A 13,935-nucleotide genomic window follows, 5' to 3' on the forward strand; every position below is an offset into this window, starting at 1 on the left:
CAATGTTCCCCAAAGCCGGTCCTCGTTCCTGTGCAATTGAAGTGGGCAGAGAAATGTAATCTGTTATAAAAAAAAAAAGGAATTGCCATGCATTAAAAGGACATGTTTTACTTAATTCCTTTTTTTTTCTTCTTTTTACAAAAATAAAAAAACGACGTCTTTTCAGGATTTTTTGCAATCAAAATTAAACTCGTTTTTTAAAACAGAAACAAAGCTGTTCTTCCACCATTTAGTATTGAACAGAGCTTGAGAGACATGAAAAACTAATATATGAATCACAAATGACTAATTACCGTAATTTATGTGGAACCTTCACCCCGTTTTGAATTCAATGCAGATTTCTCTGCACAGACATTGTTGCAACAAAGTAGTTGAATGAGCTGTGAATCATCCATGCAGGAGTCCAGACAAAAGTCTCCTGCTCTAATCCATAAAATCTTCAAAACAACCTCAGTAATTGGCATGATGGGGGTAGCTCAGTTTCAGGCAGTGACACATAACTGAATGCAATTAGCATACCCACTTGGGGGAGGGGGTTTGCGAACGGCTCTGCTAGTATATAAGGTGCTAAAAGAGTGAGGCAAAAATAAACCTGGAAAGACCCAGCTGTGTGTCAGTATCCAGCGAGATGTCAAGAAAAAGCCTGGGACCCATGATGGCATTGCTTGGTGCACCCGTACTTATCCTCCTAAGCTTGTTGCTGGTGGTATGGGCAGCGCCGCTCCCAAATGACAAAGAACAACCTGTTTCAAAGGATCAGATTGACGAGGAACTGGCAAAGGTATGCACCTTTATTTTTCAACAATTAGGATCCTTTTTTCTCTTGTTCCTTAGCCCTTGCTTTCCACAGCCACATGGTTGGCCTCTCTTAAAGTGCTAGCTAAGTGTGCTCATATGTTGGTTTCTTTACAACGTTTTTATCTGTGTTTTGGGGTTTTGTTGACAGACACAGTATTTTGTATGAACTTCAATGGCAGTCTCAGTTTGTCTGTAGGATCTCTCTACATGTGGAACATTGCAGTGGCCGATCCAGTACAAAGGGCCTCCTGCCGAGTTGGACCGAGTGGCAAAGAAGTAGTGGTAACGGAATTACCTTCACCTTTACTACTCTGCCAAATCCTGATTTTCTCCCTGAAGTGGAGGATTTACCTCCTGCATTTCGCTGGAGGTAAGTCCTCCTCCACCTTACCACAGAACTGCTGCCAAACTCGTAATGAGGGCCATAATGCTTATTGGTGTAGCCGTGTCAGTTTTCAGTAGCATGCCAGTCCTGGTTTTATACCCTGTGCTTGCAATTTTTATTTTGACGTTCTGAATGCAGGGCTACAAGTCTCAGAGTGTAAAGAAAAAAAGATTGAATGAACTGCTTCCACCTAACAGGGCCCCCGTGTTAGAGCTGGTGATTTACATAAACCTAATTCTTTGCTTCAGTAATTTTCATTCAAATTTCACTGTAAGTTTTTTTTTAATCCATATTTACAATTTCTGTTTTATTATCATGTAATGTTACAGTGGGCCTCATTACGAGTCTGGCAGTAACCGAGGCGGTGAAACCGCCTGGTTACCGGCAGACTCGTATTACCATTCCGCCTCCGTGATTCCTGGAATTACCGGGGCTTTACAACACCGGTGACCCAGAAATTCCGTAGGCAGAATTCTGTAAATCCCCATTCCCATTGAGTCCCAAGGGAAACGCCAACTCCCGCCTGCAGGACTCGAGATCGGGCGGTCCAGAATTAACAGTGGCGGCGGGTTTACTGCCACTGTTATTTCCGGACTGCCCGAAATGTAATGATGCCCAGCGTTTTTAATATGCAAAAGAAGGGGCGTTCTGGGAGTCCTTCTACCGGAACAAACACGGTCAATGGGTCTCATCCTAAATTACATGGGAAATCCAGACGTGGACCCCTTGCTCATTGTTCTTAGAGAGGCACAGTTCCACCTCACTGATGAGGCCTGACTAGGCCGAAAAACACGTGTCTGGGGTTGCTGTTGGTACTCTTGTTCAGGTGCTGGACTGGTACTCTTGTTTGGTGCTGGACTGCCCCTGGGCAGGACGAGGACTGATTTGCAGGGATATTTCTCCTCTGTGAAAGGGAGAGTGAGCTAAAGACTTGTTTGAGACTCTCTGGGGGCCATCCACCCAAGAACAGGTCAATGGGCCGTGTTCGTTCCGGTAGACAGACTCCCAGAACCCCCCGTGTTTTTAATATGGAAGGAATAGTTCACACCATAACCATTTAAACCAATTAACTACGTTCTCTGTTTAAGTTGTGAGTGACAAATAAAATCAATATTTTCTTTCCATAAAACATTGTGTAAAAATAATCAAAGTGAACTTGAAAATTAATCCAGATATTTTGCTGAGTTGTACCCTGTCTAAACAATAAACTCAGTGTTAATACAAAGCAAAGCACAATTGAAAGAAATAGTTTGCTAATACTTAAAGGAGAAGCATTATCATTTGTTTTTTTATTATGTGAAAAGAAAAAAATGGTATAATAATATCTCTCTAAATGCACCCCTCACTCCCTGGTGAGAAAATACATAAATGCTGAACAATAGAAGAAAAAAACCCCAATAAGATAGAAAGAAAAATAGAATCGAGCTTCATGACACAAGACTTGAAAAGAAGCATAATCACATTAAGCACTGTGTGGGGCAGGAGAGAGCCTAAGGGCCTTATTTACAAATGAGTTTTTCAATGGTAAAATCCTTTCTAAATTGGGCCGAAAGTCAGATAGAAGTCAATTAATCAGGCTTTCAAAGTTACATCAGAATTAATTTGACACTGATGGATCAGGTGGTCAAGAACGCCCCCAACCCGCCCATAGTTTAGCAACCAAAGGATGATGGTTATAAATATCGCGAATTATTTATCTCAGAGTAAAAACAAATACGAAATACCATAAAACGTCCCTTGCCCGGGTGAGATCAGAGCCTTTCATTAATAAACAGTATTCAAGTAATATCTTTTATACATCTAGCCATTAAAAATTTAGAAACAGCAGACGCCCCAACCACTGTGGCGCAAAACACAAATATGTCTCTATGTTTACTTCTTTTTGTCCTGTACATCATAATTTTGTGAGAATATAAGACCTCTAGCAGTACACGTTAGTGTAGGTGAAAAGAGTATGAACCAGGAAAGCTTTCTTCCCCGGTTACCAGGGGCATCAGCAATCATGGCTCTTATAAACAAGCATTGGCAATGCCAATCGTTTTTGACATTTCCTGTTGTTCTTTGCATTTTGCATTTGTAGGTGCAAGGAGGAGAGTGCACATTTTCGTGGAGGATGTGATAAGGGGTGCAGGTGTGCAATGGAATGCGAAGGGGAAATAGAGCAACGGAGGAAGCCATTGATAGAGGGTGCAGATGATGAGCAATAGGAAATATACTGTAGGACTCTAACAAATTAGCAACATTTTACAGTGAATGCACTAATTGATAGGTCTACAGACTACAGCCCAAATCGTGAGGGGCAGGAAGATTGGGGGAAACTCTTGGTGTGTTAAAAGGACCCCAATAGTTATTGGTGAGTTCGCTGCCCTCTTGAGTGGGCCTTGCAGGGTGGGTGCAAAACTGCACACTAAAGTGTGAGACTCGCGCCTTCTGGGTGAGACTCGGGTGCAAATAACAGGGTGTGCCAATTGTTTTTTCTGACATACGGCGCTGTCCTGGCTTACATTTGCAAAAATAAAACATGGACCAATTAACAAATGGTGAATATAAACGAGTGCACAACATGATTAGAAATCCTTGTGAAAATATACGCAACTATACAACACACACGCGGAACTTACTTACCACAACTTTTGTCACTGTGCCCTTTTGCCGCAGACACAGGCACCATATACCCGGGCAGTACCGCAGTTTACATGTAAATGCACTGCACTGGGCACATGGACAGCGATTGCAGAAAAACAAGCTCCCTTCCCATCAATTCATGGGACCAGTTTCATTCTGCAGCCTGGCAGGGCTACGGTTTTTCTTTCAGCTGACCTCCAACCCCAACCCATGAAAACAATATGGTTCCCAAATGCAGTTCTGCTTTTATCTCTTCAAGCGTGTATACCTGTCACGTAGCCCCTTGAGGCGGGCGTGCGGGACTGCACTGAACGCCAGCCATTAGCATTTTTCAAATTTGCCATGCGCGTCTTTTATCAAATGATTTCCCCACGGTGTACATGTTTTTATCTGTGATTTCCCACGGTTTACATGATTTCCCACGGTGTGCATTTTTTTTGGACTCTGATTATCTGCCATCTCTTTTTCCCCATTAGCCTTCCTATTCCAATTTATTATTTGCTATCCCCTGACGGTGCACATGACCTAGGGGGCACCTCACAACAAAGGGCTGCACGGTCACAGCCCAGCTGTGCCGTCCATAGGTGCCCTCCCGCAACTCTCAAACAAAGTGACACACTCCGCGCCTCTTACAGCTGCAGCAGGGGCGAGGGGGGCACTGTGAGTGTGAGCAAGGAAATACCTTTATGGAAAGTGAGTGTTCTTATGGGGGACGGGGAAAACTCCTGCCCTGCCAGCAGATCTGAGAAATCAGCTTTTCTGTAGCTAGGGCAGTTGTTTTTCAGGGCTGCAGACTTCCAAAGAGCTTGAATGAGCTTCTGACACGGCTCTGTTGACTGAGCGCCTGCTGAGGAGATCAGACTGCTACTTGCGGGTCAATAGTTCCAATTGGGCGCCTGGCCTGTACTTCGAATGCATTCATTGAAGGACGAAAATTATTTTTTAAGATAGATAAAAGTAGCCCACTGCCTGGATGATACATATTAATCAACTTGACTAACCATGGCGATACAAATGACATTCTAATTCATTACTTATCATCAACATGTGTAATATCGGCAGACAAGCGTTGCACCCATTGGCCCGATACGAGACCCTTTAGACCATGGAGAAGCCTGTGGGGAATGAGTTCCTTTCTTTACCACCAGTGATGGGGCTAAGGAGAAACTAACAGCACCTTCCCTCACCCTCCACAGCGTGGCACCGGACACAAGCCACACAGCACACAAGAATTTGGCCTACTGATATCATCTTTAGCTCATGTACTCTTGTAATGCCTTCATGGGGCGTGCATTTATGGTAAATCAGTACTGTATGACTGCTCACCTCAAGACACAGACAACAGATTTAAAGTTCAAAATCAGATACTTTATTAAATGAAATGTCAGGATGGTAGAAGGCCTAACTTGCCCAATGCAAAGGTGGGATTTCCCTATCTGAATAATACTAAGGACAGTCTGAGTCAAATGCCCTCATTACAACACCGGCGGTAACCAATGGCGCTATTAGCACCATGGTTGCTGCCGGTATTGTAACAAGTCCGCCAATGGTAAATGGGGAAATACCGCCCCATTCCAAGGTTGGCGGGGCGGTAATTCCCCATTTATCATTGGCCCTTCCCCATTCCCATTTTTGCCCCATAGGGCTCAATGGGACTGGGGAAGGTGGTAATTACGGTACCGCAAATTGCAGTACCGTGATTACCTCAAAAGTCCCTTTGCGGGTCCCTACTTTAACGGCTGGTCCAGACCAGCCGTTAAGGTCAGGAGCCGCAAAGGGACCTCGTAATCAGGCGTTAAGGGTTTAACGGCGCCGACACCTTTTACGGCGCCGTTAAACCCTTAACGCCAGGGTCCTAATGAGGGCCAAAGAGTTCAACTGAAAAGTCTGCCTGTGTCCAAAACCTATACTTGTCCTCACAACTACAACTAAGCAATGTGTAGGGATGTCAATACTGAAAGAAATAGGGATCAACATATAGTTCTGAGCTTGGTCCAGCTCTTAGCTTCTTCTTCAGCTTCCCTTACCCAAGTTCAAGAAGGTTCACAAAAGTCTTAGTATTACCTTTTCCAAGTTCGATGCAATACATTTCCAAACATTCCCTTGGGCTCTCTTCCCCAAGTCTCAAGCAACACAGTTCAAGGGCACAGAGGTCTCGAGGCTCTGCCCTCAAGACAGCACTTGTAGTCTTTCAAGTCTCAGGGTTCCCTTCCCCAAGAATTCAATGTAGCATCCTCTAGTTAGCCTGTCCAGTCGGGTTATAGTGCTTCTCTTTGGGTTTATTTTAAATTGTCTTTAGTTTCCCTCATTTAGGGCTCACTGGTCTAGGCACAGTTGTCAGACCACACAGTCCAACCATCACAGGTCGTGCAACCAGGAAATCCCCAAGCTCTCCAGTTCACACAAGTTAATCTGCGCTTTTTCCAGTTAGCCTCTTGGCTTTGGCCCCACTTGTCACACCTCTCTTGCCAGGCTCTGCCCTTGTCGCATTGTTTTCAGTTATAAAGTTCACTTTGGGGTGGTCTGGTCCATACCACAACTTTCGCTACACTTCTTCACACTTGCGATATTTGCTGCATAATGCTTTTCAAAAGGGCACTTTCCTCTTGGCTTCTGTTCGGCTTAAGTTCCAATTTTCATTTAGTTCAGTAGTCAACAGATATGTTTTAGCCTTGTTTCAAATTCGATGTATATAGTTCAGCATTGTTTCAAGCTTTGCACTTATTTCGGTATTCAATATATATATATTTCATCAATGTTTCAGGTTTCACCCAGCTCGGCGCTCAATAAGTCTTAAGCGGCACTGCGTTACTCACCTGCAGTGTTGCAGAGGTGCCACGGCTCTGAGTGCCTTCCCAATACTCACCGTTCTACGGCTTCCTCTCTGGCAGCTCCTGCTGCCTTTTTCTTGCTTTGCTGGTCGACGGACCGGCCCCTGCGAGCCGTGCTCACACTTCTGGTGCTCTGCAGCACCCGCCAGCGTCTTCGCCTCCTCCACACGGATGTGTCCTTTTCTTTCTACTCGCTCGCAGATGCTGCTACATTCAGCCAAGCACGGAGGCTCCCATTCTTGTGGCAATCCAACAGCCCACCTGCCTGGGAGCTCCACAGTTCTCCTGGGATTTGGCCAGCCTCCTGGCTTCCTGTTCGGCCCCACCATGGCTGCATCCTCACGACATGGGTTCCCTGCTGGCAGCTTCCACACAGGCCTCCCTATTGCACTCCATGTTATTTCACTGGCTTCTCTTTATACACCTATAACATTTCAACAGGTTGCAGGTGTGGATTCACCATCAGACTTGCCTGACCATAGTTAAAGGGACATGCCTGACCCTCACAGTTCTTTGCAGGCATCTTCCTCGTCCCAGTACCAAAATTGTGAAAAGGTGTAGTGTTCATTACTCTAAGTCTCTTCTTCTTCATCCCAGTACTTGTATATTTCAAATGTGGGGAAATTAAGGGGGCTGTTCTACAGTAGCCTACAAAGCTCAGGGGAAGGCTTGATTGTTCCTCAACACGGAAAGGGGTCTACCATGTCTCACCCGAGGGCGTCCCACTTCCAATCCCCAAGGACCCTCCACCTAGGTGATCCTCCCTCGCTTCTCCACCCCCAGGGTCAGGATCCAAAAGCGATGGCCTTTCCCTGGCCACTTGAGAAGAGCATTGAAGGGGAACCCTTTGGTTTCTCACACAGGGGAAATGGGTTTGAAACTCACCCTACTCCAATGATAGATTTTTTAATGGCCCATGTTTGTTTATTATAGGGTCAAAGCTTATATATTCTTGGGGCAGCCATTAGCATTATGTCTTGGTAGTGTGAAGTCTGCATGTGTTGTGTGAGGATCTGATGTCCTTCCCACATTCATATGTATAGTCAAATCAATTTAGAGTGTCTGGCTAAATCAGAGTTATGTATTAACCGCTTGAAAAGCAATGGCACTTAAGGTCCAGTGTCTCCCGCAAAGGTGTAGAGTTGCACCTTTTGAATGAGTGATTTTGATACACCTGGTAAGCAAAGCTGGTTGAGTCTGATTATTACAAAGCCAAGTATTGTAAGGAGGTATCTTGGTACAGATGACTCTGAGTCTCAGGTATGACACACAAAAGCTTTTTTACTTAGTTTCAGTTCCAGGTACAAGTTACAGGTACATTCACTTCCAAGTGGGACACAACTAGGACATATCAGGTAAGACTCTTGGGAGACATCCCCTGGCACCCTGTTCTCAGTCAGGCTCTCTTCAACTGTCAGTCTCAGAACACACAGCAGATAACATTCTCTCAGCATTCTGTATGCAGGCACTCAGAGCATTCCAAACATACTTAGCAACACGAGGGAAGGCAAGTCACAAGTCATGACACCAAGCTAATGGATGTGTATGTATAGCAATTTATGAGGCCACACATTCAATGTCCCAGCCTGCATTGTAACCATCTCCCCGATGTGGTACCCTCTGCCCAAGATCCTTCTGCAGTGACAGTTTTGCGCTCTAGGCCATGCCTGTCCAAGCACAGTTGTACAGCCCCCAAAGGATTTCTTTATTCGCCTCCTGGCACAACGCAGACAGAGAGCACTGGAGCAAAGCAACAGGTTATTATAAAAGGCGCCAGAGACGGTGTGTGCACTCTATGCCTCAAATGCGACAGTGCTTTGAGGCCATACCAATGGGAAAAGACACTATACAAATGACAAAATACATGACATTACATTCAAACCTTTACAAAAAGTCACGCATCCAGCGTGCCTGGTTATTGCCAAAGGGTTGCCTTTGCGATATTTTCAAAATGAGCTTGTGTTTTCACATGTTGCACATTTGCAGAGCTTAATGCAAAAGTGTAAGGGAAGCTCATATTTTTAAAATGTATTGCCGTTTCATTTATCACACTAATTGAAAGCAAATGTATTCCACATTAGAGAAATCTGCTAATTATAAGCAGGAATACCTTTTGCAAAGTGAACCTCGGACAGGAATAGCTATATTGTTTGCCTATTTAAACACGCCAAAACGTGGAAAATAAAATCAGTTTAAAGAACATATTCTGTTTCACAGTTCGCCTGATTTATTTTTGGGATTTTTTCCTGGTTGTTTTGAACTGTTGTTCTCACAGACCTTGGCAATATCTTCCAGAGATTCAAGCTTCTTTATGCATATCTCCCCTTTATGAATAACATAACATTTGCTCTGTTCTTTCCAATACTTGCGAATGGTATTTGGGGATTTATTTATTTATTTTATGTATTATTTTTTTATATGATGCTAATGCCTATACAATCCGCCAAAACGATTGGGCTTGTCAATATTTGATCAATATTATTTGTTCATGTATGTGTATAATGCTATTTCATGCTGGTAGTTGGCCATCCTCCGGCCACATGGCTTTAACCAGGTCTGCTTACTCAGAGCGACCAGCTAGGAAACATGCCGGAATGTGCAAGTTTCAGAGCTATCTGGCATCAGAATAAGATAGGAGAGGCCAGGAACAGAGAAATGCAAGCGCTAGTTGCTGCCTTCGCCCACCTAATTCTTGCATGATTAGATATACCATACAAGGCACCCCCTAGTGACAGAGTTCCAACACTCCTTTCACAAACGGAATTGCCTGATCACAGGCCACCATAACGCAGAGCAATGCCAGCGATTAATACGAGTTCTAGCCCTTCCAGTCTTCACCACTTTTGAGTCGCTGTAAGGAAAATGCATGACATCATTTGGCAGGTCCCTCAAGTTATGAATGACAACCATCCTGGGACAGCCTGGAACAGCCTGGGACAACATGGGACAGCCTGGGGCAGCCTGGGTAGCCTGGGTAGCTGGGGACAGCCTGTGACAGCCTGGGGCAGCCTGGGTAGCCTAGGACAGCCTGAGACAGCCTAGGGCAGCCGGGGACATCCTGGGGCAGCCTGGGACAGCCTGCGACAGCCTGGCTAGCTGGGGACAGCCTGGGACAGCCTGCGACAGCCTGGCTAGCTGGGGGCAGCGTGGGACAGCCTGCGACAGCCTGTGACAGCCTGGGACAGCCTGTGACAGCCTGGGACATCCTGGGGCAGCCTGAGACAGCCTGGTGAAGCCTGGGACAGCCAGAGGTTAAGATGACTTCTATTCCTTCCAGTCATCACCACTTTTGAGTCGCTGTAAGGAAAATGCCTGACATCGTTTGGCAGGTCCCTCAAGTTATGAATGAAAACCATCCTGGGACAGCTTGGGACAACATGGGACAACCTGGGCAGCCTGGGTAGCCTGGGTAGCTGGGGACAGCCTGTGACAGCCTGGGACAGCCTGGGTAGCCTAGGACAGCCTGAGACAGCCTAGGGCAGCCTGGGACATCCTGGGGCAGCCTGGGACAGCCTGGGTAGCTGGGGACAGCCTGCGACAGCCTGGGTAGCTGGGGGCAGCGTGGGACAGCCTGTGACAGCCTGGGTAGCTGGGGACAGCGTGGGACAGCCTGCGACAGCCTGGGTAACTGGGGACAGCGTGGGACAGCCTGCGACAGCCTGTGACAGCCTGGGGCAGCCTGGGACAGCCTTGGACATCCTAGGGCAGCCTGGGACAGCCTGGGGCAGCCTGGGACAGCCGGGGACAGCCTGGGAGATCCTGGGGCAGCCTGGGTAACCTGGGACAGCCTGAGTAGCTGGGGACAGCCTGGGACAGCCTGCGACAGCCTTGGTAGCCTAGAACAGCCAGGAACAGCCTGGGGCATCCTGGGACAGCCGGGGACAGCCCGGGACAGCCTGGGAGATTCTGCGACAGCCTGGGTAGCTGGGGACAGTGTGGGACAGCCTGCGACAGCCTGGGGAGCTGGGGACAGCCTGGGTAGCTGGGGGCAGCGTGAGACAGCCTGCGACAGCCTGTGACAGCCTGGGACAGCCTGTGACAGCCTGCAACAGCCTGGGTAACTGGGGACAGCGTGGGACAGCCTGCGACAGCCTGTGACAGCCTGGGGCAGCCTGGGCCAGCCTGGGACATCCTAGGGCAGCCTGGGACAGCCGGGGACAGCCTAGGAGATCCTGGGGCAGCCTGGGTAACCTGGGACACCCTGAGTAGCTGGGGACAGCCTGGGACAGCCTGCGACAGCGTTGGTAGCCTAGAACAGCCAGGAACAGCCTGGGGCATCCTGGGACAGCCGGGGACAGCCCGGGACAGCCTGGGAGATCCTGCGACAGCCTGGGTAGCTGGGGACAGTGTGGGACAGCCTGCGACAGCCTGGGGAGCTGGGGACAGCCTGGCTAGCTGGGGACAGCCTGGGACAGCCTGGATAGCTGGGGGCAACGTGGGACAGCCTGCGACAGCCTGTAACAGCCTGGGACAGCCTGTGACAGCCTGGGACATCCTAGGGCAGCCTGAGACAGCCTGGGGCAGCCTGGGACAGCCAGCGGTTAAGATGACTTCTATCCCTTCCAGTCATCACCACTTTTGAGTCGCTGTAAGGAAAATGCCTAACATCATTTGGCAGGTCCCTCAAGTTATGAATGAAAACCATCCTGGGTCAGCCTGGGACAACATGGGACAACCTGGGGCAGCCTGGGTAGCCTGGATAGCTGGGGACAGCCTGTGACAGCCTGGGACAGCCTGGGTAGCCTAGGACAGCCTGAGACAGCCTAGGGCAGCCTGGGACATCCTGGGGCAGCCTGGGAAAGCCTGGGACAGCCTGGGTAGCTGGGGACAGCCTGGGACAGCCTGCGAAAGCCTGGGTATCTGGGGACAGCCTGGGACAGCCTGTGACAGCCTGGGTAGCTGGGGACAGCGTGGGACAGCCTGCGACAGCCTGGCTAGCTGGGGACAGCCTGGGACAGCCTGTGACAGCCTGGGTAACTGGATACAGCGTGGGACAGCCTGCGACAGCCTGTGACAGCCTGGGACAGCCTGTGACAGCCTGGGACATCCTAGGGCAGCCTGGGACAGCCTGGGGCAGCCTGGGACAGCCGGGGACAGCCTGGGAGATCCTGGGGCAGCCCGGGTAACCTGGGACAGCCTGAGTAGCTGGGGACAGCCTGGGACAGCCTGCGACAGCCTTGGTAGCCTAGAACAGCCAGGGACAGCCTGGGGCATCCTGGGACAGCCGGGGACAGCCCGGGACAGCCTGGGAGATCCTGGGGCAGCCTGTGGCAGCCTGGGACAGCCTGGGGAAGCCTGGAACATCCTGGGACAGCCCGGGACAGCCTGTGGCAGCCTGGGACAGCTTGGGACAGCCTGGGGAAGCCTGGGACAGCCTAGGACAGCCCGGGACAGCCTGGGACAGCCTGGGATAGCCCAGGAGAGCATGGGACAGCCTGGGACAGCCTGGGTAGCCTGAGACAGCCTGGAACAGCCTGGGTAGCCTGGGACAGCCTGGTGCAGCCTGGGACAGCCTGGTGCAGCCTGGAACAGCCTGCGAAAGCCTGGGTAGCCTGGGATAGCCTGGGAGATCCTGGGACAGCCTACGACAGCCTGGGTATCTGGGGACAGCGTGGGACAGCCTGGGGCAGCCTGGGACAGCCTGGGGTAGCCTGGGACAGCCGGGGACAGCCTGGGGCTGCCTGTGACAGCATGGGACAGCCTGGGGCAGCCTGGCACAGCCCTGGATAGCCTGGGACAGCCTGGGAGATCCTGGGGCAGCCTGGGACAGGCTGGGTAGCTGGCTTGTACTGCTCTGTGAGATGTATCTGCAGATGGGAGTGAGAAGCATATGACCCGCAGCCCCTGATAAGGGTGCACCTCCTCCTATCTCCATAAAGTACAATAAACTGAAGGAGTCTTGGGTTCAGTGGGTGATTGCGTGAGTATATACAATGTGCACATAATGCTCTGTGCGTTCTTTGATTTAAGTGAAAATAGTGAGTGAGAGAGTGATGGGGAAAGGTCGTGAGAGAGAGAGAGAATAACACGTATATCTTTAACCGAATAATTCCTGCTTTCCCAAGTCTTGAGAAGCACAAACTGGTGAAGTGTGTTGGTTCATCATCTCATGTTCCAGCATCCTAGTGCCCAGCTCCCGCGCTTGTGGCGTGGAATGGTGGACCCTGCAGGATCAATTGGCCGATTGAGAAAAGAACTTTCATAAAGAACATTCATTCGTACACCACTACAGACAGATAACTGAATGCATTGGAACTTCTATCAAAAAAGGAGAAGGCAGCCTAATCTCAAGACACATGTTGCTTTTAACTAAGCCAGGAATAGGCAGCAGTCCATTGGGTCGGCCGAGAGATACGGTATCCCCTAGAAGCATAATCCTGGATCTCTCAATGTTATTCCCAGCAGATAACATAAATGCTTGGCCGCTATTGTGTTGTGCTTGGTGTGCACGTGGCTAACTCCTGCTCAAACCCCCTACTGGTGGCAAATTGCTAGTCCCAGAGCCAAAGGTTTCTTTTTCAGTAGCCACCAAATCTTCTCTAGTTGTTGGGGTAAGAGGTTCCTTTTAATGGGCAACGTGTTTTCTGAAAAACTGAATGATGTGCATGAAATGAGTGTTTAGATGCAGAGTTTCAAACATGACATTGTCCATGCGAGTGCATGCCGTTTAAATGCATAATATCTGATTGCTTTTTTTCACTAGAAATATCTCCAAACATACTACAACATGTCATTACGGAGTGTTGGCCGAAGTTCGAAGAATGCCTTCACTGAAAAAATAAAACAGATGCAGGAGTTCTTTGGACTTAATGTTACCGGAAGCTTGGATAGCAAGACACTGGAAATAATGCAACTATCCAGATGTGGGGTTCCAGATGTTGGAAATTATAATTTCATGCCCTCTAATAAAAAATGGACGACCGGTGTCGTAACATACAGGTATGTTTTTACATTTTAATTAAATAACCTCCGGCATTGCTGTCTCTTAATTGAGTGTCTCGACTCATATGATACATGCATGACAGAGTTGGCCAAAAGGGCAGCCATCCCCAGTGATTTGGTCAACTCCCAACTGAGAATGTCTAGACACAGCGTGAACTGAATCAACTAAATTAATCACGTACTCCACCAGGTTATGGTATCATCACTCGTTCATGTGCATGACCCACCCTGAGGCGGTTCAAAATAGTTTCCTCTCTTCGTGTCAACTCTACTCCCCCCTCAAACGCCCGAACCTGCATGCTTGTTATGATTTGCTATATGTGGCTTAGAAATGGTCCTCACCCCTCGCAAACC

The 13,935-nt window shown here is 48.6% G+C and overlaps 1 protein-coding gene across 1 annotated transcript in view; it reads left to right on the plus strand.

The window, feature by feature from the left end:
- The first annotated feature begins 592 nt into the window (after positions 1–592).
- LOC138527772 (collagenase 3-like) overlaps positions 593–13,935 on the plus strand; it is a 62,006-nt gene continuing 48,663 nt past the window's right edge. The window contains exons 1-2 of the mRNA XM_069639053.1: positions 593–781; positions 13,343–13,578. Coding sequence (XP_069495154.1) covers positions 629–781; positions 13,343–13,578 — 389 coding nt within the window. The 5' untranslated portion in view covers positions 593–628. The remainder of the gene's footprint in view (positions 782–13,342; positions 13,579–13,935) is intronic.

Source organism: Ambystoma mexicanum, chromosome 7q, assembly GCF_040938575.1.
Source record: "Ambystoma mexicanum isolate Mex_15411 chromosome 7q, UKY_AmexF1_1, whole genome shotgun sequence".
Taxonomy (NCBI): Eukaryota; Metazoa; Chordata; class Amphibia; order Caudata; family Ambystomatidae; genus Ambystoma; species Ambystoma mexicanum.